The sequence below is a fragment of the Amphibalanus amphitrite genome, unplaced genomic scaffold (assembly GCF_019059575.1).
Source record: "Amphibalanus amphitrite isolate SeventyFive unplaced genomic scaffold, NRLGWU_Aamphi_draft 000169F_arrow, whole genome shotgun sequence".
NCBI lineage: Eukaryota > Metazoa > Arthropoda > Thecostraca > Balanomorpha > Balanidae > Amphibalanus > Amphibalanus amphitrite.
In genome coordinates this window covers 66,040-93,947 of record NW_024881664.1, presented here as the reverse complement: position 1 = coordinate 93,947, position 27,908 = coordinate 66,040, and the positions used below count along the sequence as shown (strand labels likewise).

Genomic DNA, 27,908 nt, shown 5'->3' with positions numbered 1-27,908 from the left:
AATAAAATGTATGAAATTGCGAGGACGATGAATGAAAAAGGTTAAATTTCAGTGCTGAGCTTTGATGAAGCTGTCCCAAGCCCTCCCGTCATGAGCTACCGCCGGCGGGTCGGCTGGCCTATTCCCCGCTCCACCTCACCCAATGGCCGGCACCGATTGCTGATTAGATATCAGCACACTACGATTGGTCAAAGGTCGTCAGACGGGCAGAATTCACGGCCCAGACGGCCCCGTCGTCGGTCGGTGGGTCACGCCGGAGCAGTGTTGACGAGTGTCGGGTGATCGGTGACATGTCGGAGACGGAGGAGCGCCGGCACAGGTCACGGTCGCGCGGCCGGCCGGCCAGCGCCGCGCCCGAGCCGCCCGTGAAGCCACGGCGCCGCTGGCGTGCCCGCACCGCCAGTGCGCTGATCTCGTCGGCTCCGGCGACCAGCAGCGTCCGGCGAGCCAGCGTGAGTACCAGTTGAAGGCTGTAAAAAACGTGATTATCGTGGACCCATCGATGAGCGAGTATTGTGTTATCATTTCGGCTGTAGGACCGTTACGCCTACCTACCTATAGGTAGGTATGCAGAGATTACGGAAGATGTAGCCATTGCCTGATAAATTTTCCCGATTGCGACATTCTTCGGCACATTTGCCTACGTACAAAATAAATCCGGAACATTTTCCTCTCTGTAAAACGGTAGTTATTCCCCGATATTCGTTGTGCTGTCGCAGGATCCCAATGGTACCGATGAGCCAGGGGCGGGCGGAGAGGGGGCCGGGTGGACCGACGGCGCCGCGGAGCGGTCGGCAGCACCCTCAGACTCCAGTGAGGACGGCAATGCCGGTGAGTAACCGTGATAAGGGGTTACCGGGCCGATTGGCTGGCGGGCGGGTATCAACGGCCGATTCAATCAGGTCTAACCTTGTAACCTTTAGAAATCCAATACTGTTCGGTACCTAAAGAGTTCGCACTTTTCACGTTGTTATAGTGTTCGTAATGTCTACGTAACGTTTTGTCTGCGGTTGTTCGTTTGTGTACCGTGTTTTACAAATGTCCGTCTGTCTGTGCAGCGCCGGCGGAGGACTGTGATGGCTCGGAGCACACGGGACGCAAGGTCATCTCCACAGAGGTGCCCATCGGCATCGACCAGCTCTTCGACATGCTCTTCACAAACTCGGAGTTCTTTCAAAGCTTCTACCGGAAATTAAAGTACTACGGTGAGCTAACACATCGCCTTCCCCATCTGCTTTCACCGTTCCGTCATCGACCCTAAAATTATGCGTTGATAAATAGCGAATTTGTAAGTTTCGAAAAGGTCATCAATTACCCCTGCGTATGTTATAACTCCTCAGCTATCGTTCCAATAGTTCAGGAACTTCGTCGCGAGAGTCATGTCATTTACGATTGGGTAACATGAATCGGTTGCAGACGTCTCCACCACTGATTGGAAAGAGGGCGAGAACGGCTGTAAAACCCGGACGAACCGCTTTCTAGTGGATGTCATGGGCAAAACATCAACGTCAACAGTCACCGAGGACCAGGTACGTTTACGTAGTTACTGCAGCGTCGTTACTCGATATGTGTTCCACCGTCTCACCTATCAGAACGTCTAAGTCACGTATACCTACGGGTCGAGCCGCGTGGATTAGCATGTCGTGTCAAACACCAGCTGGACGCCGACTGTAAATAAATGAAAATCACTCGTTCTCTTCCTCTCCTCTCACTTTCCCCTTTCTCCAGACGATGCTACCCATCAGTAAGCCGGGCAAGCTGTACGTCATCAACGCCGAGGTCAAGAACGCCGGCGTCCCAATGGCGGATCTGTTCTACACCACCAAACACTACTGCATCCATCGAATATCCAGCAAACGGACCAAACTGGACGCCTGGTGTCAGACCAAGTTCAGAAAATCAACACTTCTGAAAAGTAAGCGCGTTTTGCGAAGTCCTGCGCTAGTTCGAGGCATACGCATTAAGGATACCAAACATAAGTGTGCATGAACAACTAAGCATGCCGTAAAAACGGAAACAGCGGAGCTGACCGAAAACACGTCCAGCAACGCCGGATCCGCTGCCAATCCACAGGGAAAAGGTTACAAGGGATTAGGCATTCAAAGTAGAATGGTAGGTCCAACGGATATAGGTGGGTCAGTTACGACAGCCAGGCGCATTAGCCCGTCTGCAGGGTAGCAGGGAGAGGTCATGTGAGTCTATTACGGAGGGCTCAGAAAGGAAAAACACAGGCACATCCGACTCGTTTGAGATCACTGAATCCAGTCAAAGAGTTACCGGCCTCCTCGTGTTCCGTCAGGCTTCATCGAGAGGACGGCCAACGAGGGCATGGAGGAGCACCACAACACGCTGGAGCAGATGCTGACCAGCTGGGTGCAGAGCCCGGACCGGGCGCGTCAGGAGGCGGTGGATGACCAGCGGCCCCAGAGCGCCGCCGCTGACACACCGACACCGGCCCGGCCGCCCTCAGGTAACGGCACAGCCTGCATTTGAAATTGACACATGGGGAGATAGACTAGACACATAACTAGACGAGACAGAAAGCCAAAACTATAGATCACAGCACCACCTGATAACATCGCATGTCGTGTCATATTCCGTACTAAATTATTTTATATAATACATCACCTTTTATCTAAAGAAAGTATGATAGTCTTCTCAAAAGTCAGAAACTCCGTTGTCACTGGGACGGGAGTTATGTTCCGAGCTCACCCCCATGTGTCGGTGCCCTCAGACGCCCCTGGGGCCGGTCGCGGCCTCCTGCTGCTGGTGCTGGCCCTAACGCTGCTGCTCATCGGCCTGAACGGCTTCCTGTACGTGCGTCTGTCGCGGCTGGGCAGCCAGACCGAGCTGCTGCTGCACGCCGGACTGCTGCAGGCCGGAATCAGGTCAGAGGGGTCAGGGGAGGGGGATGTTGGACAGAGCAGCTGCTGAGCTGGGCCGGAATCAGGTCAGAGGGGTCAGGGGAGGGTTGACTCAGGTCAGAGGGGTCAGGAGGGGGTGGATTGGGGTCAGCGGGGTCAGGAGGGGGTGGACTCAGGTCAGCGGGGTCAGGAGGGGGTGCTAGGCAGTCGGAGAGCTTCTGCTCTATGAGGGACTCAGGTCAGTGTGGTCAGGAGGGGCCGGGGCTGGCGTCAAAATACAGCCGCTGAGTGCTAAGCCGGGGCACGAAAAACCCCGAGTCATGCTGATTAACGATACAGGTGCAGCTATCAGGCTCAGCGAGGGTACGCCTTTAGTCATTTGAAGTACTGTATTCTTCATCCCACCTGCTTGAAGATAAGAGTCTCAGCTCCCATTCTTGTTTTTATCTCCAGTATATTTTGAGGCGAGTTTCTCTCGCATCCAAAGAGGGCAGAAGTTGCCGCTTGCTGTCGTCTTGTGGACGAATGCGGGAGAACCATCTTCCTCACGTATTACCGAATTCGATGCTTGCTTGCAGTCAGCTGTTGTAACTACCAGCCCTGGTGACCTCGATTTGGTATACTCGCAGACCTGACCCAGAGTTACTGGATCGTCTGACGTCGGTCCAAGAGCAGAACGAACAGCACCGCGAGCAGCTGGCGCGCTGGCAGCAGACGGTGAGGTCGGCGGCGCAGCTGGTCAGGCAGTCGGAGGCCACTCTCACTCAGCTACAGGTGAGTACGATCGTTACACAATCGTCACCGGCTAGACCCAGCTCCAGGTGAGTACGATCGTTACACAACCGTCACCGGTAGCACTGCAATAGAGCGTTAATTTGAATGGTAGCAGAAGCTTCATGGAACCGTTTTACAAGAGATTAGACAATAGCATGACTGTATGACTAATTGTATCGGGTGACTAACATCCGTGTATGTTTTCTCGGGAAGTCCAAACAATATGGCTGCCTATTACTCAATGTTGTGGTTCTTGCGGAAAACATGATTAACTAACGACATTCAAGTCCCGGAAGGAAACTTCGGCATAAGGACACACAGGTGAGCGTAAGTTTGTTGTTATTGTTTTGCAACCGCAGACACTAGGCGTACTCTGCCGCTGCGGTTGAATCAGCAACACCGTTTCCCACAGGGCTGGATGGACGAATCACCGGAGGGAAAACTCGGTCCCGAGGAGCCACCTGAAGTCCCAGCCACTCTCAGTAGTGCTGCAGTCGCCGAAAACGTACGGCACGGGCCGCCACCATCGGCAATTGGTGTGGACTAGTGAACAATGCAGAATGTTTGCTGCTAGTGAAGTGTACTGGAAAGTGTAAAGGGACCATCAATTGCTTCTGTATACAGAAAGGCTCAGCTCAAATACTGAGTTGCTGACTGTATTTGCTGTCATTAGTTATGTTCTAGTCAGTGACAAATAAAACATGTTATGAAAACAGACTGGACTTCCCTGTGCCGTGAAACTAGATTAACGATTGTTCTTAGCTCCAGAAACTTATCAAACGATATAAACTAAAAGCTCTACAAGAAAGCATCTCGTCTCTAAAAACTCAGTGTATTTCTACACCAAATTCAGGCTCAAGATTGTTTTCGACGACAGAAGTGTGTCTTCGTATTCGATGCGGTAAAGTAACTGCTGATGTGAAAGTAACACCAATCACCATCAATATGAAATGCCCAAGACCTTGTACACAAACTGAAGGGAGGAAGTGCCACTTGTCTCTTAGTTGAAGCGGTTTGTAGAATAAAGAAAAACAAGTGAGTGGCTGAACACCTGGCCAGTACAGCACCGAATAACACATTCAGCGAAAGGGAAGCTAAAAAAATATAAAATTCAGCTCAGTGCAATGATGTGTCTGCCTATCTCTTCCAGCGGATGGTTCAACACCCACTTGAAACTTGTGAGAATGCGAAATGATAAAAACTCACAGAGAGGGGCGTAAAAACAGGTTTCCGCGCAATACAGGGCGCCCCGACGTCTGGGTCGTTAGGTCCGACTCAGTTGGTTCGACACTGGAACAACGCACCGTGACAAATCAGCGGCTGGCTGGAACACGACGCCTTGAATCAGACAGACATGCAGAATGACCTTTCCTGGGCAGGACACCCACCCTGTTTGTCATTCAGTCATAATAAACAATTGTGTTATCCAGGTTTCCTTCACCATCTTACGTAAGATCTCGACGCATCGCACCAATCAATACAATACAGAACTGTTATTTCCTCGTTAAGGTCACCTGTTCATTGATCACATCAAGCACTAGCCATAACACAAACATTTATTCAAACAGCACTTTATTAGGGTACAAATACGCAGTTTCGCAACAACGATCTATATCAGCAACTTTTCTATAAATAATTAAAACTCATGCCCTACCACTTCGCTTTAAGCTGTGCTCATGAAGCACAAAACAATGTAAAAAACGCGACAAAAGCGAGAAACGCACAAGATATACAAAATATGTTACCATTCTACGAATGGTATTTCCTGTGTTTTTGCGTTCGCGAATTCACAGGTACTTAAACGCTGCTGAGCTTAAACCACTTTTATAACGTTCTAACGACGCACAGTTTATGACGGAGCAAAAATACGGCCAGTCATATCAGCTGCATGGACAATAAAGCGTAAAAAGTTCACTATTGGCCAGTCGCAAAGAAAGCAACCAAAGAGCTAACACATGAGTAGCATTGCAAATAAATCGCGTCAATACGAACGCAAATACGTCCACCGCAGCAAACAAGCTGCCAACAACTGGCCGATACTACAATGATACCTGTCGTCAATGGAATTTCAGCCGAGCTGCCGCCCAACCTTTCGCCGGCAGCCGCCGGCAGCTAGCCTGCCGCCACACCACTAGCTGCCAGGCTAGCGCATAGCCTGCGTTCCTGCCGAGCGTTGGCCTGGGTCGGCCTCACAGCACACTGGTAGCCAGCAAAGGGACACCACTCGACTGGCGGCGGCCACCACTGATGGCACGGAATGATGCGGACAGAGTGTGCCACCGCAGAGGGGCGGACGTGACCACGGGGTCTTCCTAAGGACAGCCGGGGACGGCGGACTAACCATGATAGCATCGATAGGCTCTGGATATAGCCAGCCAGCCAGCGACATCGGCCAACCGGGGAGCGGAGTAACGCAGCCACTACTGTCCAGCGTCCGTCATAGCCGCAGTTTCGCTTTCTGCAACAAGAAAATCAGAAACATGAGACTCATGGGATGAATAATTAAGATCATCGCAACTATTAGGGCGGCTGCTTCATAGTAACATAATGCGAGCCAGCTTAAAATATCGTTTACAAACGAGGTTCACACCCATACATCGTATCTTGTTATAAGCTAATAACTACTCGGTACTCGCACGATAAATTTAAATCAATGCCACTGGGCATCATACAATCAGACAGAGTAGTAAAGAAACAGGATATTTACAAACTAATTATCTGTAAAGATAATGTCAAAACAAAATAACGGAAAGAAAAGGGATGTAGATAAACATACAAAAGAACACTAAATAAAATGGTCAAGCTTACCAGGCCACCCGCTTCCTTTGCCTTTCTCGTCACCTTTTTCTTGTCTTCCTGAATTTTCTTCATTCTCTTCGTAGTTTCTTTCACACTGTGAAAGAAGCATCATTTAATGATACAATACTTCTTAGCATGTAGCAGGTTCAAACATTCAATGAATTCATTCACGATAATACTAAGACATCATTGGGCAAAATGAAGAATATTTCAGAGCTTGAGCAATTTTTTTTTCTTCAAAATAGTCTAAGACTTGACAGATTTGAATTTACTCAAGTTGATAAATCTTTAAACTTACATGCTCAGCTGTTCCCGTTTCCATATGTCGGCGAAATCACCACAGAACGGCGACCATATTAGGAAGAAGTCCTTCGGAGTCATCTTCTTTCCGTCCTTTCGATGTGTGCATTGGAAGAAGACACAGACGTCTGCAAAACTACGGAGAGGATACAAGCGTTATTATAGCAACATCATTTATCGTGAATCTATGATTTGCATAAAAATGTGTGTGTGTGTGTGTGTGGGGGGGGGGGGATTTCTGAGCTCCGTCGACAGCTGAATTAGGGGCTTGGGAGACATACTTAAGCGTTTCCAAAACTCACCAGTTTTCGCATTCCTTCAGGTTATTCTGCTGCACATCCAGTCGTTGGTCGGCCTCCCGCAGAAAGGTCTCCATGTTATCCTTGAACGGCTGCAGGTGAGCCTCCTCGGAAGAAGCCGCCACCTGTCACCAAATGGGAGAGCCTCGGTAAAACGCTGTGATCGGTCATATGAAATTATAATCTAAATAATCAGCAAAGGTAAAAACACATGGTATGCTACATTAGTAGTTACTAGTCGGACATAAGTCTACGCATGAAGCTGTTTTTTTTTTCACATCAGATCAGTGAGTCTGTTCCAATAGTTCAAGCACTGAAGGCTAGTCTGAAATGTGTCCGGCCGGGTCATGACTGAGCCTTCAACACCAGCACCAAGCTGTCACTTCGCTCGCCTTTTCGGTGCGGAGTCGGCAGTCTCGGAGCTCCTTGGCCAGCCGGCGGAGGTCGGTGGCCACCTCGTCAAAGCGGATCTGCTGGCACCGCTCCACGTCCCACGGACTGGGCACCGGCAGCTGCGAGCACTCCGGGTCGTGGTTCTGTAAAATGGAGGGGAATACCGTCAGAAGGGAAATTTCTCAGAACTCATCTCAGATCAGCAGTAGAGGCAGAATTTCGATCTCGCAAGAAATTCAATCTTTGTTTGACAAGGGGAAGTTGAGTAAAAACGGATGATGACCAACCGCTCCTAAGCATGTTGAAAACGTGCAAAATCATGGACCGATTGGGCATTATTCTGAGCTTGAGCTCCAGAATCACTACAGTGCGCCAGTAAGCCAATGCAGTACACTAATTTCTACGCAACAAGTTAATTTCTTGCATCACTACATCAATTTAAATTTAGCGTTGCATGTGATAGGGGCTAGGTATGCCATACCTGGATATATTTCTTGACGATGTAATGCAGTAATGTCACAGAACTATCTTTGCTCTTGACGTCTTTGAGTTTGCTGATGATATCGAGACCGAAGCCATCAGCTTGTCCCCGTGTCCTGTTGCCGCCGTTCATGTAGTTTCCCAGCGCGAGGATCAGCCCGAACACGTGCTGCACCGACTTGGAAGACATCAACATCTGACGAGGGCGCCAGTCATCAGAATGAGACAAAAAAAAAGAACAATCACGGTAAAGACCAAGAATCCTCACACAAAACACGCATTCACAGTTATACGGTAGAAGTACTCGATCTCACAAACATACTTCATCCACAAAACAACAAATATTTTCTCGGTAGGTGACGATAGAGAAAAGAATACGCGCACGATACGAAGAAAATGCCACATTTCATCCTTTGCACTGGCGGTGAAATGTGGAATAAGCTCACCTTACAGGTACTCTTCAGGTTATCCAGTTTGACCTCCAGCGTGTTGAGGGCCTCGTGGAATGACGATTGGAATGTGAAGCAGGTGATCCGATCAGCAAAGTGCGGAAGCTGACTCAGCTCGTATAAAAACCTGTCGCAGACAGGAAACATGAGTGTTAATTCGATTCACTACAGCAGGAAGCCTGGACACATTGCGGAAATGATAGATGATACTGTAATGTGGTTTGATAGGTACTCACTGTTCGGGTTTGTCCAGTGGGACGTCCGGGTTCTTTTGCAGGTGGTGCCGGATGGTCTTCAGCTCCTCGTCAGTGGCCCTCTGTAAACATCAGAAGAACAGTATAACATGGATATCGAACGAAATCGGTTTTGAATTCGGTAAGTCAAATAACCAAAACTCCAAGAGTGAACAAATAACAATATCAAATAATGGGTAGGGAGGGGAGCGCCGGTGCATGGGCGAAGTTATGATGCGACATTTTAATAGCTTCATGGTGTAATGAGGGGCTAATCATCGTTGTGACTAGCATATTGAAAGCGAAGTCAAAGAGCTCAATTTTCCATGCTTCGTTCACCGTAACGAGTGACTGACCATTTCCAGGAGCTGTTCGAGCTGGTCCAGGCTGAGATCGGAGGTGTCCAAATTGAGCACCGCCGACTCGATGTCCGCGATCTCCAGGTGCTGAGACGAGATCAGAATGCCCACGTTCTGCGACCGCTTGCTGTCCAGCAGTTTGGCACGTTTTACCTGTAGCGAAGAGAATTAGTCGAAACGGCGTTCATTTGAACTAATCGGCGGTCTCCATTCATAGTCCTTGACTCGATGAGCTAAATGAACAACAACATATGGACGAAAACGCTTCAAAGCGCTATTATCACAAACAACATGGATAACTTGCATCATGAAACCAACGTGAATTTGAGAAAAATGTATGATTTCGTAAGGTAGGGGAGAACAAGAGCACGTTTGCTCTTCAGAACCAAACTCACCTGTTTCTTGGGACTCTTGACCTCCTTCTTTTTGGCCGGTTTCTTCTGGACCACCTGTCTGGCGAACAGGTCGGTGAACTCTTCCTCCTCAAACGGCTCCTCCTGCAGCTGGTCCCAGAGGAGCGACGGCGTTGGCTGGCTGTCGGCACACACGGGCAGGGGCATACATAGAGACTTGAAGGCGCCGTCACAGGATAGGGTAACGCAGCGACGGCACCGGCTGGCTGTCGGCACATAGCACACGACGGGGTAACATAGGGCGGGAGCGCCGTCACAGGACCGGGTAACAAAAGAGCAGGGCCTAGCACCGACACACGATGGGTAACACAAACAGCAAGGACACTGGTAATAGTACACGACAGGGTAAGACAGACTAAGGACGCCGGCCGACTGTCGGCACATCACCTCACACGGCGGGGTCACATGGTACTACAGTCGTAAAACAATGCTCATCCAGACACAATGGGATGATTGTGAACAATTTCGATTGCATATTGACGTTTCCGCTTCTTCATTAACATGAAACAACAAAACACGACCTTCATGCTGATACGCAATAGCATTTTTTATAAATCAGTACAATGGACTTAGCTTTCATTCGATGACAGGTTGTTGTTTGTTTATTAGGACTTCAGACAGGTTTGATGATGCTGGTGATTTGGTGTGACAGGGCGAACCAGCAACGTGGCTATATCGTCAGAAGGGTTAATGATAGGTGCTAGCGCTTGCGTATTCTAGCCAACTGTCGAACAAAGCGGCGCTTCTGACACATGACACACCATGAATTACTGCATCAATGACGCCGAGCTGCGTCTCCCACCTGTCGTTCTCCGTTCCGTTGGAATCGGCCACGGGCGGGGCCACCGGAGCCGCCACGACCGGCATCTGAATACGCGTCCAGTACAGCGGCCGCATCGGCACCTTGGGGTTCACGGGCACCTTTCGCAGCGCTGTGGGAACCAACGGCGGCGTGGGTCAGTCCAGGACGGTCGACAAAAGGAGAGCGGGAAATACTACAGACAAAGACAGGATTCTAACGAACAACCAACCGGCGGGGCCAGACCAGCCGGGTTCAACTAACGGGTCCTGCACCAGCGAATGGGAAACCCGCACTGACAACCTTTGCGAACAATAATTCATTTTGACGGATAGCCGCTTTTTTAGGGGGGGGGGGAGTTCTGATTAGTTGCGTCATGAGATTTAGCGACGACCATGAAGTGATCATTTCGAATGCATCCAGCTCTGTAAGTTGGAGCTTTGACTGGAAAGACGTTTGAAGGTTTAGATTTGAGAGGCATTGTGATTGACATCGCCAATGAACCTTTCATTAGTCCCTAGAAGCAAAATGTATCATTCAATCCAAGCAGATTCTTCGTCTTCAAGGTGGATTGGGGCGCAAAGCCGTCGAGTTCAAGCGTCCGACTAAGCAGATTCGCTATATAAACAAAAGTTCCATCAAAATCAATAAACGGATATGGCGTCGTAAAAACATACAACACTCAGGACAACTTGTGATTAGGGAGACAATCTATATTGCTGACGAGCCAGGCTTCTAACAAAATTAATACAAACGCGAATAATGTCTATGCCGTTACCAGACGCTTACTTGCAGCTGGTGTCTGGCTCCATCCGCCCGGAGGCGGCGGCGGTAGCGGCGGCGGACCTCCAGCCGTCGGCGCGGGCGGGGGAGGGGGAGGAGGCACTCCGGCTCCGGGAGGAGGGGGTGGGGGAGGAATACCGGACCCTGGTGGAGGGGGAGGAGGGGGTATACCCGAACCAGGGGGCGGCGGCGGAGGGGGTATTCCTGACCCAGGCATGGGAGGGGGAGGGGGTATGCCTGATCCTGGCATTGGAGGAGGAGGGGGTATGCCTGACCCTGGAGGTGGGGGTGGAGGTGGAGGTGGGGGTATACTAGACCCTGGCAGGGGAGGAGGGGGTGGTATACCTGACCCAGGGGGTGGGGGTGGTGGCGGGGGCGGTGGAGGTATACCAGACCCAGGCGGTGGCGGTGGAGGGGGCGGGGGAGGCGGCGGAGGGGGTACACCAGACGGTGCGGGCGGAGGGGGCACACCACGTGCCGGCGAGGTCGGTGAAGGGAAGCCCTCAGCGCTCGGTGAGGTGCGGACAGCAGGCTGCTGAGGGCCGTGCCCGGGAGACTGCCGGGGCGGGGCAGGACCCGAGGGAGGCGGCGGGGGAGGCTGGTAGGGCGGCGGAGCCCGCACTGGAGCCGGTTTCTGCGGGCTCCAGGCGGGCGCCGCCCCTTTAGACGGGGTGGACGCTGGAGACGGACCACTCTTGGCGTCGGCGGTCTGCCGAGACGGACCACTCTTGGCGTCGGCGGTCTGCCGGGGGCCGTAGTCGTTCTTCATGTTCTTGGTGAGCTCCTGCAAACAGAATTACAACGTTCTAAGCTGGTCCCAAATACATCTTTTCAGACAAAGGAAAGATTCGTTCATTTCGGAGGCTGCATTCGCTTGTAACACATTCAGCTGCGTAGTTATGGCAGTTACTTTTTGTGGCAACTCGTATGATTTCGCAGACAGATAACGTCAAAATTTAAAAAAGCATATAAAAACACAATGCGGCACTCTCAGATTCCTGCTATTAGAGGAATAACATGGCTTAACTGTCACAAAATAGTAAGGTTGCAGGTTGCAGTTGCACCAGCACGCACCAACATATTCAAGCATCTTTCCGCTATTCATTACAAGCCAGAGGAAAAGGTAAATAAATAACAAGCTCCATAAGGAAAAGGTGGCTCATCAATTGGTCAATAAAGTAGCCGTATTTGGCTGTCTTACAAAATAAGATAGACTTTTACCACAACGGTATCTTCAGATTAATTACTCGCAAGGGGCCGTGAATCTGAAGACGCAGTATTGAAGAAACATCCCTGGTCAGACAAAATAATGGAGAAACCAACAAAGCCGTGACCAAAAGCACTCCGTGCTTACCTGCAGTCCCACCATGGTTTTGTACTTGTCCAGCTGCTGCTCCAGCAGGCGCAGCTTGCTCTCCAGCTCCGTCAGCTTCAGCGCCTCCGTGCTGGACACTTCAGGCACCAGACGGCGCACCGGTTTGGCCACGGGCTGTGACCCCGCATTCACCGGGGAAGGCGGGGTGCCCTGCTCCGACTGAGGCCGGCCCGGTGCACCTAACAGACAGGGGAGCTGTCGAATGGTGGCACCTAACAGACAGAGGACCGGGCTGTCGAGCGGTGGCACCAAACACACAGAGGAGCTGTCAACGACGCCCGGTCCCCGAGACGGGTACAACTGACATACCTCATGGTGCTTCAGTGGTCACAAATAAGACTGGCTTCAGCCCGTCGATACACCAAAACGAAATCAAGTTAGGGGCACCATAATAAACAGCCGATATCATGACATATTTATGGGTATGTCTGATTCTCGATACCTACCGGTCAAGTTCAAAAGGTCAGGAAAATCCCGCTACTCCATATTACAACTAGAGTAAGATCAGGGTTGTAAAGATTTGACCCCCGCGCCCGTAACCGCTGTAATTCCGTTCGCTCGGACTAGAGCACGCTCCTCTCTCACTAACCGGCCGCCGTCGGGCTGAAGGGCGACCACACGGCGTTGGGCAGCCGGCCGGGAGAGGAAGCCTGGGAAGCCGCTGGTTCCGAGTGCGCCCAGTAGTACATCAGGTTCGGCTGCGGGCGGACACAAACATTAAGGTCACACACTACGGTCCGGAATTATCTGCCGGAACCGGCAATATGTCCAAATTCGTCGTTGGCACCACACATAACGGAAAGCTATGTCGATCTACCGAGCACACGTCTTACTACGTAAAAGCAAATCATTGATTCTTGCTGACCAGACTTTTTCCACTGTCCAAAGCTCTGACGTGTCTTCTCAATGACTCACGGCCAGTGACTCACCCTGAAGACTGGTTCTAGCGGTGCCGAGCTGTCCTCAATCTGATGCAGCACACCGGCGGCCAGCAGCAGCGTCAGAAACTGGGCGGCCATGGCGCGCAGGGTCGGTTCGCCCAGCGAGGCCTGGTCGTCGCCGTAGGACGAGATAAACCAGTTCACCAGCATCTGGCCTGGTGGACAGAGGCGCGCAAAAAATTGATATAATTGCCTATCACACGCACACGTGTGTTGGCAATATTGACGGTATATGTAGAGATGTTACAAATATATATCAAAGAATGCACAAACACATGGGAGACTGGCATGACCAACATGTGTTTACTGCCACATTTGACGAGGGCGCAGAAGGTAAAAAAGCGAAACCCGACTGCCGACATAAGGCTGAGACTGCCGAAACACGATTTTCATGACAAATGTCACTAAAAGACCTTTCAACCATACATTTAATACCGATCAGCACGGTTCCTGTAAAACTCTAGCTCATTTAGGCGCAAAAAGGCAAGGGCAAGGAGTCGTATCAACTCATATCGGCCTGTATTAATTTGAAGAAAATCGCTAAGCCTTGCAAGGATTACGTGTACATAGACATACCTTCGAACTTTTCGTAGTGTTTGAATTCGAGTTTTTCGGGCAGGTAGCGCGGTCGACTGGCCTTCTGTCCGGCGACAGCGTGGGTCAGGCTGGCCACCTTTCGCAGCACGTTTGAGTCGGAGAGGGGGCCAGCGGAGCTTCTCCGTGACCAGCTGTCAGCACCTGGGAACAACAGAGAACACCGTCAGGGATAGCGCACCTAGCATACATGGCATCGCCTGCCAGAACACTTCCGACACAAAACAAAAAGGTGACGTGTGAGCTGTTCAACATTCCGATCAGTAAAATGTAGGAACACAAGCTAAAATCGGATAGTTCAGCATACAAGGCGCTGCAAAGAATTCACAGTCACATAATTAGGGAAATATGGACACAGGAAGACATTCAACCTTAAACTCAATTATTTTTTATTCATCACGTTTGCAGCCGGAAGACTGGCGAAAAAAAGAAACTAGGACTGTCTAGCAGCACACCGACCTAACCAGGTTTCCTTCGGAATAGTTGTCATTGTTTTGCCTGGTTCCCACTTTTGGAGGAGGCGGTGCAGTTTTTTTCGACCGGACGGCGAGGAAAGGAGCGCCAGCTCGGCTCGATTCATCGGCGGGCCGTGTGCGGCCGCGTGATGGGATCGCGGATGTGCCGGTCGGCCCGCCGTCCCGGATATCACGCGATTGTCGCTCGGGGCGCGTGCCGTTAGGCGGCGATACCATCGTGCAGTGAGGATCCGGGCGGCCTCGGCGGCACGGCCGGTCAGCGCCCGCACGACACCGCCGCGTCCCTCCGGCCGGCGCTGAATCACACGGACGGTTCTGGAAGGCACGGGACGGCAACAGCCAGCAGGACCGGGCCAATCGTCGGCGCTCAGTGCTCAGTCCAATGGTGCCTAATTTTGAGCAAAAGAAGAACAGAGGAAGTTGAACTGACTTGAGCAGCTTCGATTTTATCATTCAAGTCGAAACAACAGGAACTACATGTTGACTGCAAATACGTTACGAGCTACACAATTCTTAGCGTTTCAAGTAAGCTGTAAGCCCAAAACAGGTGTACAATTGGCCAATAAAATGTCTGTTTTGGGCCGACGTAAAGAAAGTACTGGTACCTCTGATATTATGAGCATAAGGTCAATACAAAATTTCTATTGTAAATCCAATGTTAGCCGTTTCGTTCCCATGACGCAATGAATTTTGGCAACTCCGCAACACGGCAATACCTAGCCAATGACATCAAAGTGAGGACACTACCGAAAGTTTGACCTCTCTATTCGATAAACTTTTGCAGTTTATTTTGCGGCTTCGTGTTTTCCTATGGCAACTTTCCCCGTTATACAGCTTTGTTTTCGAGGAAAGGCGATGATTTTGGCGGATACTTTTATAAAGTGGGGAAGGGAAGGATGTCATGGCCCTTCTGCCATTCGCTCTCATTCCCATGTATCATTATGGCGAAATGACGATGTAACATGATGTCAATGGATAACTTCACACAATAATAGCTGTTCCAATGTTCAGAAGCTATAAGGATGATCATAAACTTTCGCTACTGTGCTCATATTGACAATAGATTATCCTCCGGTGAAAACAAATTTGACATGAAAATAATCGTAACGGTATTCCCTCAATAGCTGACCCTGCATCACCTCACAAAGAAGCCCAAGGCACTAAAAATCTCAGAACAATGGGGTTCTCCATGTTCTGAGAAGGCCGGCGCTCTCATGATCTGGGCCCGTATACAGCCAGCATCTCCGGCGCGCGCCTGGACGGTAGGCTGGCCCGCATCTCACGGGGGTCGGCGGCACAGTCTACCAGTCCAGTGAGCGGACGCCGCAGCGGCCCGCCCGGCCACGCAGCGGCTGGTATGAGAGCGACGGCCAACACGGATCGCGAACACAGCGAACCAGCGTCCATCATGGTGTTTGACTCTGACCGCGGTTTTGTGTTTTTAGTCCAAATACTGACGGGCAAATTGTCTCACCTTGAGCATCTCTATTCTCTACTGAACTAAACGAGAACTTTCTGAGATAGGTCGAGTTTTCTACACATACAGTGGACGAGGCATGTGCCAGCCAACATTATATTTTAAATCACTTGTAAAGAGGGTCCCTTAATAAAACTGGATTGCAAATGTTTATCACCTAGGTTTGCGTTCTTGCGCATTATTGTGCCAAGCTAGCGTGTGTTTTCCGCGTCAAGGCGGCCCGACAAAGGAATATACGTTTTAATTCACAAAAGTTCGTAATTGCAGACACTTCAACTGAAAAATATTTCATAGCGTCAACTTTTCAAACAACAGAGCCCATTGCACCACTTCCTAGAACCACTTCTAGAACCTATAACAATTATTTTTACTCGCAACAATGGAAGAAAGGCTCAATCCAAGATGGAGTCGAATATTTTTTTCTCGGAGAAACCCATATTTTCCAGCAACAGCACGATAAACATAGTCATTACCTACATGCAGACATAGGCGCGGGAGCCGGGGGGGGGGGGGCAGTGGGGGCAGCTTGCCCCCCAACTCTGGGGCCGTGGGGGCGGTGCCCCCACAGCTTTGAGACGGAATACCACACTTTTTTTTTGCAAATGTTTTCTTTTTTTGTTGAAAAAGCCGAGGGGTGAAAAATAAGTGGCCTAAAACCGGTGAGAAAACTAGATTTGGGGGTACCCTAGGTTAATCTCTATTATGGTGTGCCCCCCCAGTCGGAAAGTAGTTCCCGCGCCCCTGCATGCAGATGTACCTACAATATTATACCACGCAGCAATAACATCATGCAAAAGGTGCAATCTCAAGAAAAAAAGCAATTCTCAAACAGCACGAGTCAAGCCCGTACAAAAGAATGATTTTACCAGCGAGCACACTGGCCTCTGGAACGATCTGATCAAAAAGTATACATCATAAGAAATGGACAATGGACATATGGGCTGAGGGCAATACTCGTACGTCACTGTAATGGGATTGTTTGGCTATATAACAGGGACGCATTCAAATTCTTCGATATTACCAACAATACACATTTTTACCGGGGAAAGTTAATAACAACCGCCATGATACATAAACATTGAATTCACGGGAGCGCCGCGGCTCCTTTTGAGGCCACTTCCGGAGCCATTTTCACGACATTGAACAATCCGTGTCCAACGGAATATCCTGAAGTCGGCAAAAACACTGCCCAGGGCCCAGCCACAGAAGCACGCCACAGTGGAGTAGCCGGACCCCGAACACCTCCCGGACGCGGTATCGCCGCTGTTCCAGACAGCTATCACTCAGGGCATATTTTAACAATTTTTAACTGCGTCCCAAAGTTGAGCAGAGGGCACGTGCTATGACTAAGGGCACAGGGCAAGGAACAGACTAGGGCACTGAGGAGGGCAGAAAGTAGGGCAGGGCAAGTCACACGGCATGGCACAGGACATTTTAGAGGGAAGGATACAGGTCAGGGCACACAGCAGGGCATAGGTCAGGGAACCGGACGGCACAGGGCAGGGACGCAGTGGGTCAAATCAGCAAGGGCTACGTCCCAAGGCGAGGGGGCTGCGTCCCAGAATGGGACGCAGTAAGTGCCTTAAAATATGCCCTGCTATCACTGCTTGCGTGCCGGCCGCGTTCGGAAACATCCTCGTATTCAGCGAGAAAGTTGGCCGCCCGGCTGGCCTGTCATGGCCGCCCTTGGCGCTGGCACGGTGTCATTTCGTGCATCGGACGGTGTATCGCTCCAAGGAAGAATTGGTCCACATACATCGACTCGAACAAAGGACCGGCATGAACAGCTGATAATGTACACTTGGCTGTCAACTTCGACATGCAGTTTGGTATAAAGCACTTTTGCTGGTGACGTGTAATTAACATTATACGTACAATCATTATGTATTACAATGCATGCAGGCATATCCTTATCTATATGAGTTTCACGAAAACGTAATGACTTGACTCAGTCGTGCCCATGTGAATCAAAATGATTAAGAGTGGTGAAAGGTTACCTTGACTTTCTAATCATGGTTCCGATGTTCAGTTTGACTAGAACGAAGCATACATTCCAACACGCTTTAGGTGGTTTTACCAATAAAAACTATGATAGCGCTTGAAATGGACATAAGTGAAAGTAGACTCGTACCTATTGGGCATGTCACCCCAAGGTCAGGGCTGCAACATTAAACGCTGTTCCAGTAACGGACAACACACACCACATTTTTTATTACCTTTGTGAAGCCACGTATCTATAATAATTCCGCATCAAAATACGTTTGCTCTGCAGGCAGCAGCTGGTCTGGCCATGGTGCCCCTTTAGCCTCTTGCAGGGCTGGGTGCGGGTGCCCTTGCGAGGCCATCCAGCCTGAATGCGCTGCCGTAAACAATGCATGATGATGACGCAGTATCTAAAGTTCACATATTTTTTGTACATGTCACATGATAAGCTATAAAGCCAGAGCATATGGTTCGATTGTTCGCACTCCACATGACACGCCATAAGAGCATCGCTCACACGTTGATGTAACCGTAATCAAACCACAAAACGTAAACGGCTAAAAAAAGCAACAACATAAGTGGAGTTGCATAACATAGATACGTAATGTGCATTCCAAAAGCAATGTCACTTTCATAGCACTGAGCATGGAGTTATTTTGTTTCTGGCTTTTTGCTATAAAAATGTTACATAAGCAAATCCTTGCATAAGTCTAGCTTCAAACATGCCAATGTGACCCTACGAACAGCTCTATCGTCTCCAGACGACATTCGCCCGATATTCGAGTGACGGGTCGTTTAATAAAAGAAAAAAGAAAAGACGGGTTACAATCATTTGATAACTTTATTGTCATCGGCTTACTCCATTGGAGGTTCCGTCACCTCACACAGCGGTATATTCATAAATATACAATGTTAACGTGCGTAACAGGATTGGCACAAACAGGTCTCAGGCGACCGACAAAATCGGCGCCCAATTCTCTGGAAGAATGAGAGAGCGATCTTTTGGAAGTTGCTGGCCCAGTGTGTCTAGGGTGCCGGAGTGGCGGCTGGCCTCGGTGTCGGCTTCAGGTGTGCGGAGAAGTCGAGCGGGGCCAGGCCTTTGAGGGAGAGCTGCGCGATGACGGACGGCGGCGCTCGGCTGCCCGGAGGGAGGTGGTGCAGGGAGGGACCGCGCCGGACCGCACCCGGCCGGCGCAGGGGCGGCGGCGGCAAGCCGAAGAAGTTGAACGGGTGACCGCCGGGGAACGGCGGTCGGCCCGGGCGCCGGAGCCGGGGAAGCCGACGGGTCGCCACCCCCGCCCGTACCGCCGCCGTCGGCTCCGCCTGAGCTGGGGTCGCGGCAGACGGCTCGGCCTGAGCCGGGGTAGCAGCTGAAGGCTCAGCTGGGGCCTGAGCTGCAGGCGTCGGCTCGGCCTGGACTGGAGCCGCAGATGGCTCGGCCTGAGCTGCGGTCACAGTCGTCGGATCAGCCTGAGCCTGCGTCGCAGTCGTCGGCTCGGGCTGAGCCTGTGTGGTGGTCGTCGGCTGTTCGGGCTGGGCTGAAGCTGCAGCGGCAGCGCCGGGTTCGGCGGCGCCCGCGGCAGCCGGCGCATCAGTCGTCGGCTCAGCGCCCGTCAGCTGGCCGACCAGCGACTCTACCGGACTCGCGCCACCAGAGGAGGGAGCGTCCGTCAGAGCGCTGACCACTCCGCCCAACGGGTCAGAGCCGGAGGAGGCCTCGGGGGAGGTGACTTTCGAGAGAATACCGCTAAGCGGCGAGTTAGGGTCCGTCAGATCAGTAAGCAGTTTGGTGAGGGGCGATTCGGGAGGCAGGGCCGCAATGACGTCGGAGAGGGACGTGCCGCCGAGAGCAGGCTCGGCGCCCGAGCCGGCCGACTGACTGCCCAACAGGCTGGAAACGAGGTCAGCCAGCGGAGAGCCGGGAGTGGTCAGCACGGCGATCAGATCGGAGAGCGGAGCGCCGGCCACCTGAGACGGACCGGCCGGGTCGGCAGGCGCCTCAGGAGCGGCGGCCGCAGGTGCCTCCGCAGCAGCGCTCGCGGGCGCCTCAGCAGCCACATCGGCGGGTGCCCCAGCGGGAACTTCCGCAGGGACCTCCGCTGGAACATCCGTAGGCGCACCCGCAGCGGCTGCAGCAGCAGCAGGCACTTCCGCAGGAACCTCCACAGGCACCTCCACAGGCACCTCGGCAGCGCCTCCAGCGGGGGCGGCTCCCGTGGGTTCCGCCACAGCTGGCTCCGTCGGCATGGCGGCCTCCTTGGCAGAACTTTCAACAACACCGGCCGTAGGAGCGTTCACAATGAACGGAGATTTGATGCTGGCGGCGGCGGCAGTTCCAACAGCGACGGCAGCGGCGGCGGGGTCGGCGATGGAAGGGTCTGCCACGGCGGCAGCCAGGGCGTCCGGGTTGAGGGCAGCGGCGGAGGCCACAGCCGGGTCCACAGCGCGAATGGGGTCAGGCAGGACCGCCACGGTCGGCGGCGGGGTCGGCGGCAGCGGAATCAGCGGTCGCGGACGCTCCGGGATCGGGTAGGGGCGCACACCGGCCAGACGAGTGGCCGCAAACGCGTCATAGGCAGCCTGAAACTCGGCTTTGGCCTCTCCAGCCACCACTGCGTCCTTGAGATGGTCCGGGACAACAATCGGCTTGGCGGGGATGGCATCAGCCGGCACACCGATGGCTTTAGGGCTTGCCGGCAGTCCCGGCTCCGGTCCCTTCTGCGGCGCGGTCGGCTGAGGGGCGGCTGCACTCGGCTCGCCGGCTGCCGAAGCCAGCTGCGGCTCGGCGGGCACCGGCGGCTGCTCGGAGCTGGTCGCTGCAGCCGGGGGCTCGGTGACGGCAGGCGGTGACGCAGCCGAGGGCTCCGGCGAGGCGGCGGCAGTCGGCTCCAGCTGCGGTTCAGCTGAGGCCTGGGGGTCGGCTGGTACATCCTGCTGCGCGGGGCCACTCTGTGAGCTGCTCTGGCCAGGTCCGGGGGCCGGGTCGGCGCTGCTGGGTGACGACGGCGGCTCAGCGGCAGCAGCTGGCGGCTCAGCAGCTACAGCAGGCGGCTCAGCTGATGCAGCCGGCGGCTCGGCAGCTGCGGGTGGCGGCTCGGCTGCTGTGGGTGGCTGCTCGGCTGCCACGGCCGGCTGCTCGGCTGCCACGGCCGGCTGCTCGGCTGCCACACCCGGCTGCTCAGCTGGTGCGGCCGGCGACCCGGCGCTGCCAGTGGCGCCCCCTAGTTTCTCCAGCAGGCCCGGGAAGTGGGTGGAGAGCAAGTAGACGGCCTGCTCCTGCGTCAGTTTCGGACAGCCCGGCCCCAGCGGGCAGGGCGGCGGCGGCGGCGGCGCGGCCGCTAGCGCACACACAGCGACCAGCGCCAGCCAGACCCGCATGTTAGCGGCACAGAGGAAAATTGTGCCCAACACGCCGGGCCCGGCTGTTATATACGGGGTGTCGATTTTTTCGCAGGACTGCAGCGTTCAGACCGGTTCACCGAGTGCCGACAGCCGGCCGGTCGTCGCCATCGCTTCGTTCTGGGCGCCCCCGGGAAAGCTACTGCATCTATGTATGCCGCTGCTCCGCCTTTCGGGGCTCAGAGTCGCCTAAACGGCAACGCCACTCTGACTTTCAGAATGAGAAAAACGTTACAAAACGGTGAAAAATATTAGCTGAATTTAATGGTAAGCAAAGACCAGTGAGTGAGGAAGAACAAGGGAGGAAAAACATGCAAATGAACCGAGTAGGAAACAATCACAATGCTGCAAAAAAAAAAAACTTTTTCAAGTACCCCAATGTTTGGAATTGGATCGAAAAATAAAAGTCGGTTCTTCGAAACAATACGAGACTGTTCAGACAGAAACTGAAAATCAGTTTGTGATCATACCCTATCGCGCGTTGGACACGGAGCTAGCAATCACAATGTAATCGTGATTCATCCTACGTGCGTCGAGCTAATATGCTCATAACTTGCGTTTGTGTTTTTCTTCGTCAAGACGAACAGAATGAACCATATTTTCACCTTAAAAACATGACCTAGGTCAAGGTCATGACCAAACCGAAAAGTTCATGCTGCAATCATTTGAGCTGCATTGTTGAACTGAGCACATCAAATTTGTTTTCATCACTGTAGCAATTATCTGTGTATGTACCAATACTAACCCCGCATTCGATGTCTCTCGGACGACGAAGATTCTACGTCGTCCGGCCAATCCCATCCAAGGTCAGCGGGGGCTCGGCTGAAGTTATAGAACGTGATTGGCCGGACGGCGTAGAATCTTCGCCGTCCGAGAGACATCGAACGCGGGGTAAAATATTGTCAAACTGCTGGTGACCTTTAATGGCATAGGATGACTTCATGGGCATAGTAGGACCAGTGATACCCCTTTTGGGGCGAAAAACGAGTGAGCCTTGCAAGTGCACGTGCAGAAGTGCGAACCCCGACGGGGTACCCCCAGCTGACACCCTACTAACCTGTCCCAAACGGTATAGGTACCAAACTTGAGCGCGATCGGTGCAGTCGTTCTCGAAGATCTGGAAGCGACTCCTCTATGTATGGGCATAGAGGAGTCGCTGCGCGTACAGGGTGACTACCTCAGGTCAAGGTGATACTCTGACAAAAAAAGTGTTGCTAATTGGCCGATCTGTTTTATCGAGCTGAACACATATACAGGACTCCCTGCTTGTTTTCATTGCTCTAGCATGCATCAAAAGTTATTAGCGGAAAAGCTGTTGGATACCTTTCGTGACCTGAGATAACCTTAGGGGCATAAAAAAGGGATCACAAGTGCAATCATTCAAATCAATACTTTATGTTTACTTGCAGTTGCAACGATGTTTGAGTGTTTCGTATCACGTATGACGTTCGTCCAAAACAGTCACATTTCCATTTTCTCCCATTGACTTACAATAGAGAGACCGCCAAATTCACCTGGCCTTAGGTCACTTAGATACCCTAAATTGCGAGATATACAATTTATGAATACGGTTGCCTTCATCAATTGCTGAAAGTTTCAAAGTGGTCCGTCACTCGGTGTAGCTATGGCAATTATTGGAACTTTTCTGAGATAAGACCACTTGGCGTGACCTGGTGACCTGACTTGGAGAGACCTGGGTCTGAAATTTTCACAATATGTGCAGAACAGATGCATGATAAATAGTGCGGCGAGATATTCGCGAAAGACTGCAAGCGGGTGTTCAATCCTCCCCCCTCCACCCACAACAGTATTCACATTCAAATTCTATTCTTGGAAGAACTTTGCCGACTACTTCCATGCTTAGCCGAAGCAAACGCAAAGTCGCGCATACTTGGGGCGTGGGGGAGAGGTCTAATTCAAAAGGAACTATGAGTAATTTCTTTGATCTCATAGGGGGGGGGGGGGGCGTTCCACGACAAATCGACAAATAAAAAATTAAATTTGCACCCTCATATTTTATTTTTCGTTGAAAACTGGTGTAAGGGGTTGTGATGGGCGGGGAAGCCAGCTGTGGCAAGGATTTTTTTCTTCGAACAACGGTTTCCGAGATATAGCCTCGGGCAATTCCTGGATGTCGCGCTGCAGCCCTATGTTTGGCGGCCTATAACTCAAAAACTATTGGTTTTCTATGATAAAAACTTTATATGGTTCAACTCACAATCAACAAACAAACATTTTGGCTATCTCGGATTTTCAATTTTTGAAAATTTTGATCACGTGACCTTTTGACCTATTTTTCGAAGAGTGACCTTGATATTTTCCCCACTGAAAGTTGCAATTTTGTCTGATGACGATTAAAGCCTTATCAATTGTCATTCATATGCGAAAATAAAAAAAGTGGATATCGCCCTGCGTTGACCTCAGGTCAGGTCATTTTTATGATCTGTCCATTATTACGAGCGGGAGCGACAGCGAGATCTCGAGAATAAAGCAAGATAGCGACAAGCGGTAAACGGTGCAGGGTACAAATGGATAAGGTCTATAATTTTTACTGAGGTCATTTTCAGGTCAGGTCAAAGATGACGTCACAGGAGCGAAAAGGAAGTCAAAATTGCGGCACTACATATATATGAAGTTTTTCTAGAATAACTTTCAAGGTATCCCAGCTAGGAACAAACTAATAGCACCATCGTGATCCTCTCGTCGATCCGCATCGAAATATATGTATGTTGACCTCGAAAGGTCGAAAGGTCAGAAGTTGACCTTAGGTCACGTGACGAGCGGGAGCGACAGCGAGATCTCGAGAATAAAGCAAGATAGCGATAAGCGGTAAACGGTGCAGGGTACACACGGATAAGGTCTATAATTTTTATTGAGGTCATTTTCAGGTCAGGTCAAAGATGACGTCACAGGAGCAAAAAGGAAGTCAAAATTGCGGCACTACATATATGAAGTTTTTCTCGAATAACTTTCAAGGTATCCCAGCTAGGAACAAACTAATAGCACCATCGTGATCCTCTCGTCGATCCGCATCGAAACATATGTATGTTGAACTCGAAAGGTCGAAAGGTCAAAAGTTGACCGTAGGTCACGTGACCTACGGTCAACTTTTGACCTTTCGACCTTTCGAGGTCAACATGCATATGTTTCGATGCGGATCGACGAGAGGATCACAATGGTGATATTAGTTTGTTCCTAGCTGGGATACCTTGAAAGTTATTCGAGAAAAACTTCATATATGTAGTGCCGCAATTTTGACTTCCTTTTTGCTCCTGTGACGTCATCTTTGACCTGACCTGAAAATGACCTCAGTAAAAATTATAGACCTTATCCATTTGTACCCTGCACCGTTTACCGCTTGTCGCTATCTTGCTTTATTCTCGAGATCTCGCTGTCGCTCCCGCTCGTAATAATGGACAGGTCATAAAAATGACCTGACCTGAGGTCAACGCAGGGCGATATCCACTTTTTTATTTTCGCATATGAATGACAATTGATAAGGCTTTAATCGTCATCAGACAAAATTGCAACTTTCAGTGGGGAAAATATCAAGGTCACTCTTCGAAAAATAGGTCAAAAGGTCACGTGATCAAAATTTTCAAAAATTGAAAATCCGAGATAGCCAAAATGTTTGTTTGTTGATTGTGAGTTGAACCATATAAAGTTTTTATCATAGAAAACCAATAGTTTTTTAGTTATAGGCCGCCAAACATAGGGCTGCAGCGCGACATCCAGGAATTGCCCGAGGCTATATCTCGGAAACCGTTGTTCGAAGAAAAAAATCCTTGCCACAGCTGGCTTCCCCGCCCATCACAACCCATTAGACCAATTTTAAGCAAAAAATAAAATATGAGGGTGCAGGGCACTTGTCGATTTGTCGTGGAACGCCCCAGGGCATTTCCTGTGAAATCGAAACGAACCCCCGAAGGAGCACAAATGGACGGGAAGTACGTCAGTCGAATGAGCCCATACAGTGCACTTTCGGTGAAATACTTGTTCAGTTGACTGTGCTTAGAAGCAGGCATGTGTAGTGGGCATAACTCTTATTGAGCATAAAAAGCCTATCGCAGAGAAAAGTGGGAAAGGGAAGGTTTTTATGTAAACTGGAGTAAAACATACGAAATATCATATAGGTGTACCATGTCAACACAAATACAATCCATGCAATATACAGGATTATCTTTTTACTTGTTATTGTGCTCGAAGTTGTCTCTCCTTTCTTGCCGAAACGCATCAGTCCTACTGAGCACCTGTCGGACAGCACGAAGGACTTCCTGCTCCGTTAGGCGAGCCGCAAAGGCTCCCAATGCCATTTTCAGCTCTGTCAGGTTCTTTGGCTGTTTCCTTGTTATCTCTGCTACAGCGACGCCTCAAAACCAGTAGTCTAGGCATGACAGGTCGGATGATCACGATACCCTTGTGACCCTGGTGGCGTCTGATTCGCTGCATTTTTCCTTCCTGAGGATTGCCTCTTCAATGGACTGCACACACGCTCAATGAACCATTTTAAGGTCATGTATGACGGCAAGCTCCTTGGAGCTACCTAAAACGTCTTCCTGGACTTCCTGTTCCTCACGAACATAATGCTTCGAACTGTCCCATACTCCAAAATCACCCACTTGTGCCGTTCCTTACTGAACAGCGGTGGAGTGCGTGCCCGTTTTGCTGGACATTTTCAGGTCTCAGTGGAATTAATGGCTGAAACAAAATCTTTTCGCATTCAGGACATCGCATGCAAGAGCCTATTCAAATGCATTATGATTCTGCCCGCATCAATCGCATGCGGGATGTGCGTGCGATTGATGGCGTGCTTCCATGTATTTGAATAGGCTCACGTATGCGATTTCCTGACTGCGAATATGCCCCTTGTTTGATATGTTTGCGTTGGCGTTGCATAAACCCCGCGCATGACGGGGGGGGGGGGACTCTACAGAGCCCCCTCTCGTTTTTCTGCGATATCTTCTAAACCGCTGGGCGTATCAACACGAAACTTGCAGTACCTTCGGCTGCATCAAGTTAACACCTTGTGTCCATCGGAAAATTTCGTAGCTTCCATAGGTTGGCTGGAAATTACGTCAGAGTGACGTCATGTCGGCCGATTTTATTGCAAAACATTGCACTACGGCAATAGCTCTAAATAGCTTAGTTTTTAAGCTAGATCCAATTTCTTTGCATCAGAGGACTCAGAATACACAGGCCTATCAAACTGCCGTCTCTGATTTTCCTTTTTTGTTAAGTTCGAAAATTGTACAAACAAAACCTCAAAAAATTTGCTTTGGAATAAAATGTTTGACTTTTCGAAGAAAAAACGGAATATATGTCATAGAACACATACAGACTATCTACTCTAGGGAGTTTTAGCCTAATATCTTCAAAAAAAAGTTGAGTTATACGCTTTGTAGTCAACAAATCACCATTTTTATTTTTCCAAATAAACTCTTTAGCACAATTTTGACATCGTACAGCAAAGAAAATAGCACCATCGTGTTCTTGAGCTCAAACTGCATCTGATAGCCATTTTTTTGTTTAAAAAATCAACGTCAAAATTTGATCTTTTTGATCTGAAAGCGACCTGACCTTAGCTATATTCAGCTAAAAATGACCTCAAATGACACAGACGACACTGTTTTCGAAATCTATGGCTGAAATGGATCATAAAACATGTGTCACATGACCGATAAATGATATAAAATTTCCGTGACCTAAAATGGCCTGGCCTTGACCTGAAAAAAAAATTCGAAGTAGAAGCTCGGTACCCTCAGAGTACCTATCTAAGGCATATATCAAGGAGTGCGTAAGCTAAAAATGAGCCTGATCGGACTTGTTAGCCGGTAGCCAGAGCCTAAATTATAATGGCTCATAATTATGGTGAAATCAATGACATTCCAGCTTTTTAATGGATTGTAATAAAACCCTATTCACCCTAACTGCCTGTTTTCATAAATTGCCATCTGAAGGTAAAAAAATAACATGAAGTTATATCTGGTAAAACCTGGAGCACGATAGCGAAAAAGCTTCATCCAAATGATTGAAAAGCGAATTCATTTCAATTTTAGGCCACCAAATTCAATGAAAAAATTAGATGGTCATTCTGTAAAGCTCATTAATCATTATGTTAGGTCTTGCAAAGGTTTTATCTAGGTTCCTATTGAAAATGCACCTTAAACAGAACAAGATGTTTTGCCACTTTTCGGCCGATACTGGCGTGCGGTAACGTCAAAAAACCGGCCGAGACTCACAGGCTTTTGTTCCACAAACCTAACGATAAGATGACAGGCGTAAAATTGATGTAGGGAAATGTACTGAAAGCTTCACGACCACTGCGGGATTATTTGACCAGTCATCACAAATGGTCACCCGGTGGAGGGCACTAAATTTTATAAAGCTACCTAATATAAATAATTAAAAATGAAATAAAATAAATAAAATAAGCGCACTATAAATGGGAGTTAACCCTCGCAATCATAGGTGTCGGGTGGACCTCAGCGGTTTTTCGTTTATAACTCGCGTAAGAAACTGCAAATCACAACAACATTTTCAATGCCTTAAAGTCAATTAATGTTACATCCACTCTAAAGATTGCATGGCCCTGATTAAAACTACTTTTGACCTATGAGCCGTTTTCAGAAACATGTCAGGCCAGAATGGCGATACGGCGCATGCCAGCTAGCAGTATCAGGCATTTTATGATTAAAAAGTGCTAGCATGTGCATTATGC

General features: G+C 50.2%; 2 protein-coding genes across 2 annotated transcripts in view; one reads left to right on the top strand and one right to left on the bottom strand.

Annotated features, from left to right (window-relative positions):
- The first annotated feature begins 205 nt into the window (after window positions 1-205).
- On the top strand, window positions 206-4,353 carry LOC122383647 (protein Aster-B-like). Its single transcript, XM_043370293.1, has 9 exons — window positions 206-452; window positions 720-831; window positions 1,059-1,205; window positions 1,417-1,529; window positions 1,729-1,915; window positions 2,300-2,470; window positions 2,735-2,888; window positions 3,494-3,638; window positions 4,051-4,353. The coding sequence occupies exons 1-9, from the start codon at window positions 291-293 to the stop codon at window positions 4,183-4,185; spliced, it is 1,326 nt and encodes a 441-aa protein (XP_043226228.1). The 5' UTR covers window positions 206-290; the 3' UTR covers window positions 4,186-4,353.
- A 1,396-nt stretch (window positions 4,354-5,749) lies between these two features.
- LOC122383629 (formin-2-like) overlaps window positions 5,750-27,908 on the bottom strand; it is a 68,293-nt gene continuing 46,134 nt past the window's right edge. Inside the window, exons 4-19 of the mRNA XM_043370255.1 lie at window positions 13,838-13,999; window positions 13,250-13,416; window positions 12,910-13,018; window positions 12,300-12,499; window positions 10,952-11,729; window positions 10,166-10,295; window positions 9,346-9,484; window positions 8,948-9,103; window positions 8,595-8,674; window positions 8,356-8,485; window positions 7,911-8,105; window positions 7,429-7,572; window positions 7,040-7,161; window positions 6,736-6,873; window positions 6,447-6,531; window positions 5,750-6,096 (exon numbers count right to left, since the gene is read on the bottom strand). Coding sequence (XP_043226190.1) covers window positions 6,076-6,096; window positions 6,447-6,531; window positions 6,736-6,873; window positions 7,040-7,161; window positions 7,429-7,572; window positions 7,911-8,105; window positions 8,356-8,485; window positions 8,595-8,674; window positions 8,948-9,103; window positions 9,346-9,484; window positions 10,166-10,295; window positions 10,952-11,729; window positions 12,300-12,499; window positions 12,910-13,018; window positions 13,250-13,416; window positions 13,838-13,999 — 2,756 coding nt within the window. The 3' untranslated portion in view covers window positions 5,750-6,075. The remainder of the gene's footprint in view (window positions 6,097-6,446; window positions 6,532-6,735; window positions 6,874-7,039; window positions 7,162-7,428; window positions 7,573-7,910; window positions 8,106-8,355; window positions 8,486-8,594; window positions 8,675-8,947; window positions 9,104-9,345; window positions 9,485-10,165; window positions 10,296-10,951; window positions 11,730-12,299; window positions 12,500-12,909; window positions 13,019-13,249; window positions 13,417-13,837; window positions 14,000-27,908) is intronic.

Excerpts from the sequence above, each read along its gene's own strand:
- LOC122383647 (XM_043370293.1), top strand. The coding sequence starts at position 291 with ATGTCGGAGACGGAGGAGCGCCGGCACAGGTCACGGTCGCGCGGCCGG. Across the intron at positions 1,206-1,416 it reads CCGGAAATTAAAGTACTACG|ACGTCTCCACCACTGATTGG; the intron begins GTGAGCTAACAC and ends AATCGGTTGCAG. Across the intron at positions 2,889-3,493 it reads CTGCTGCAGGCCGGAATCAG|ACCTGACCCAGAGTTACTGG; the intron begins GTCAGAGGGGTC and ends GTATACTCGCAG.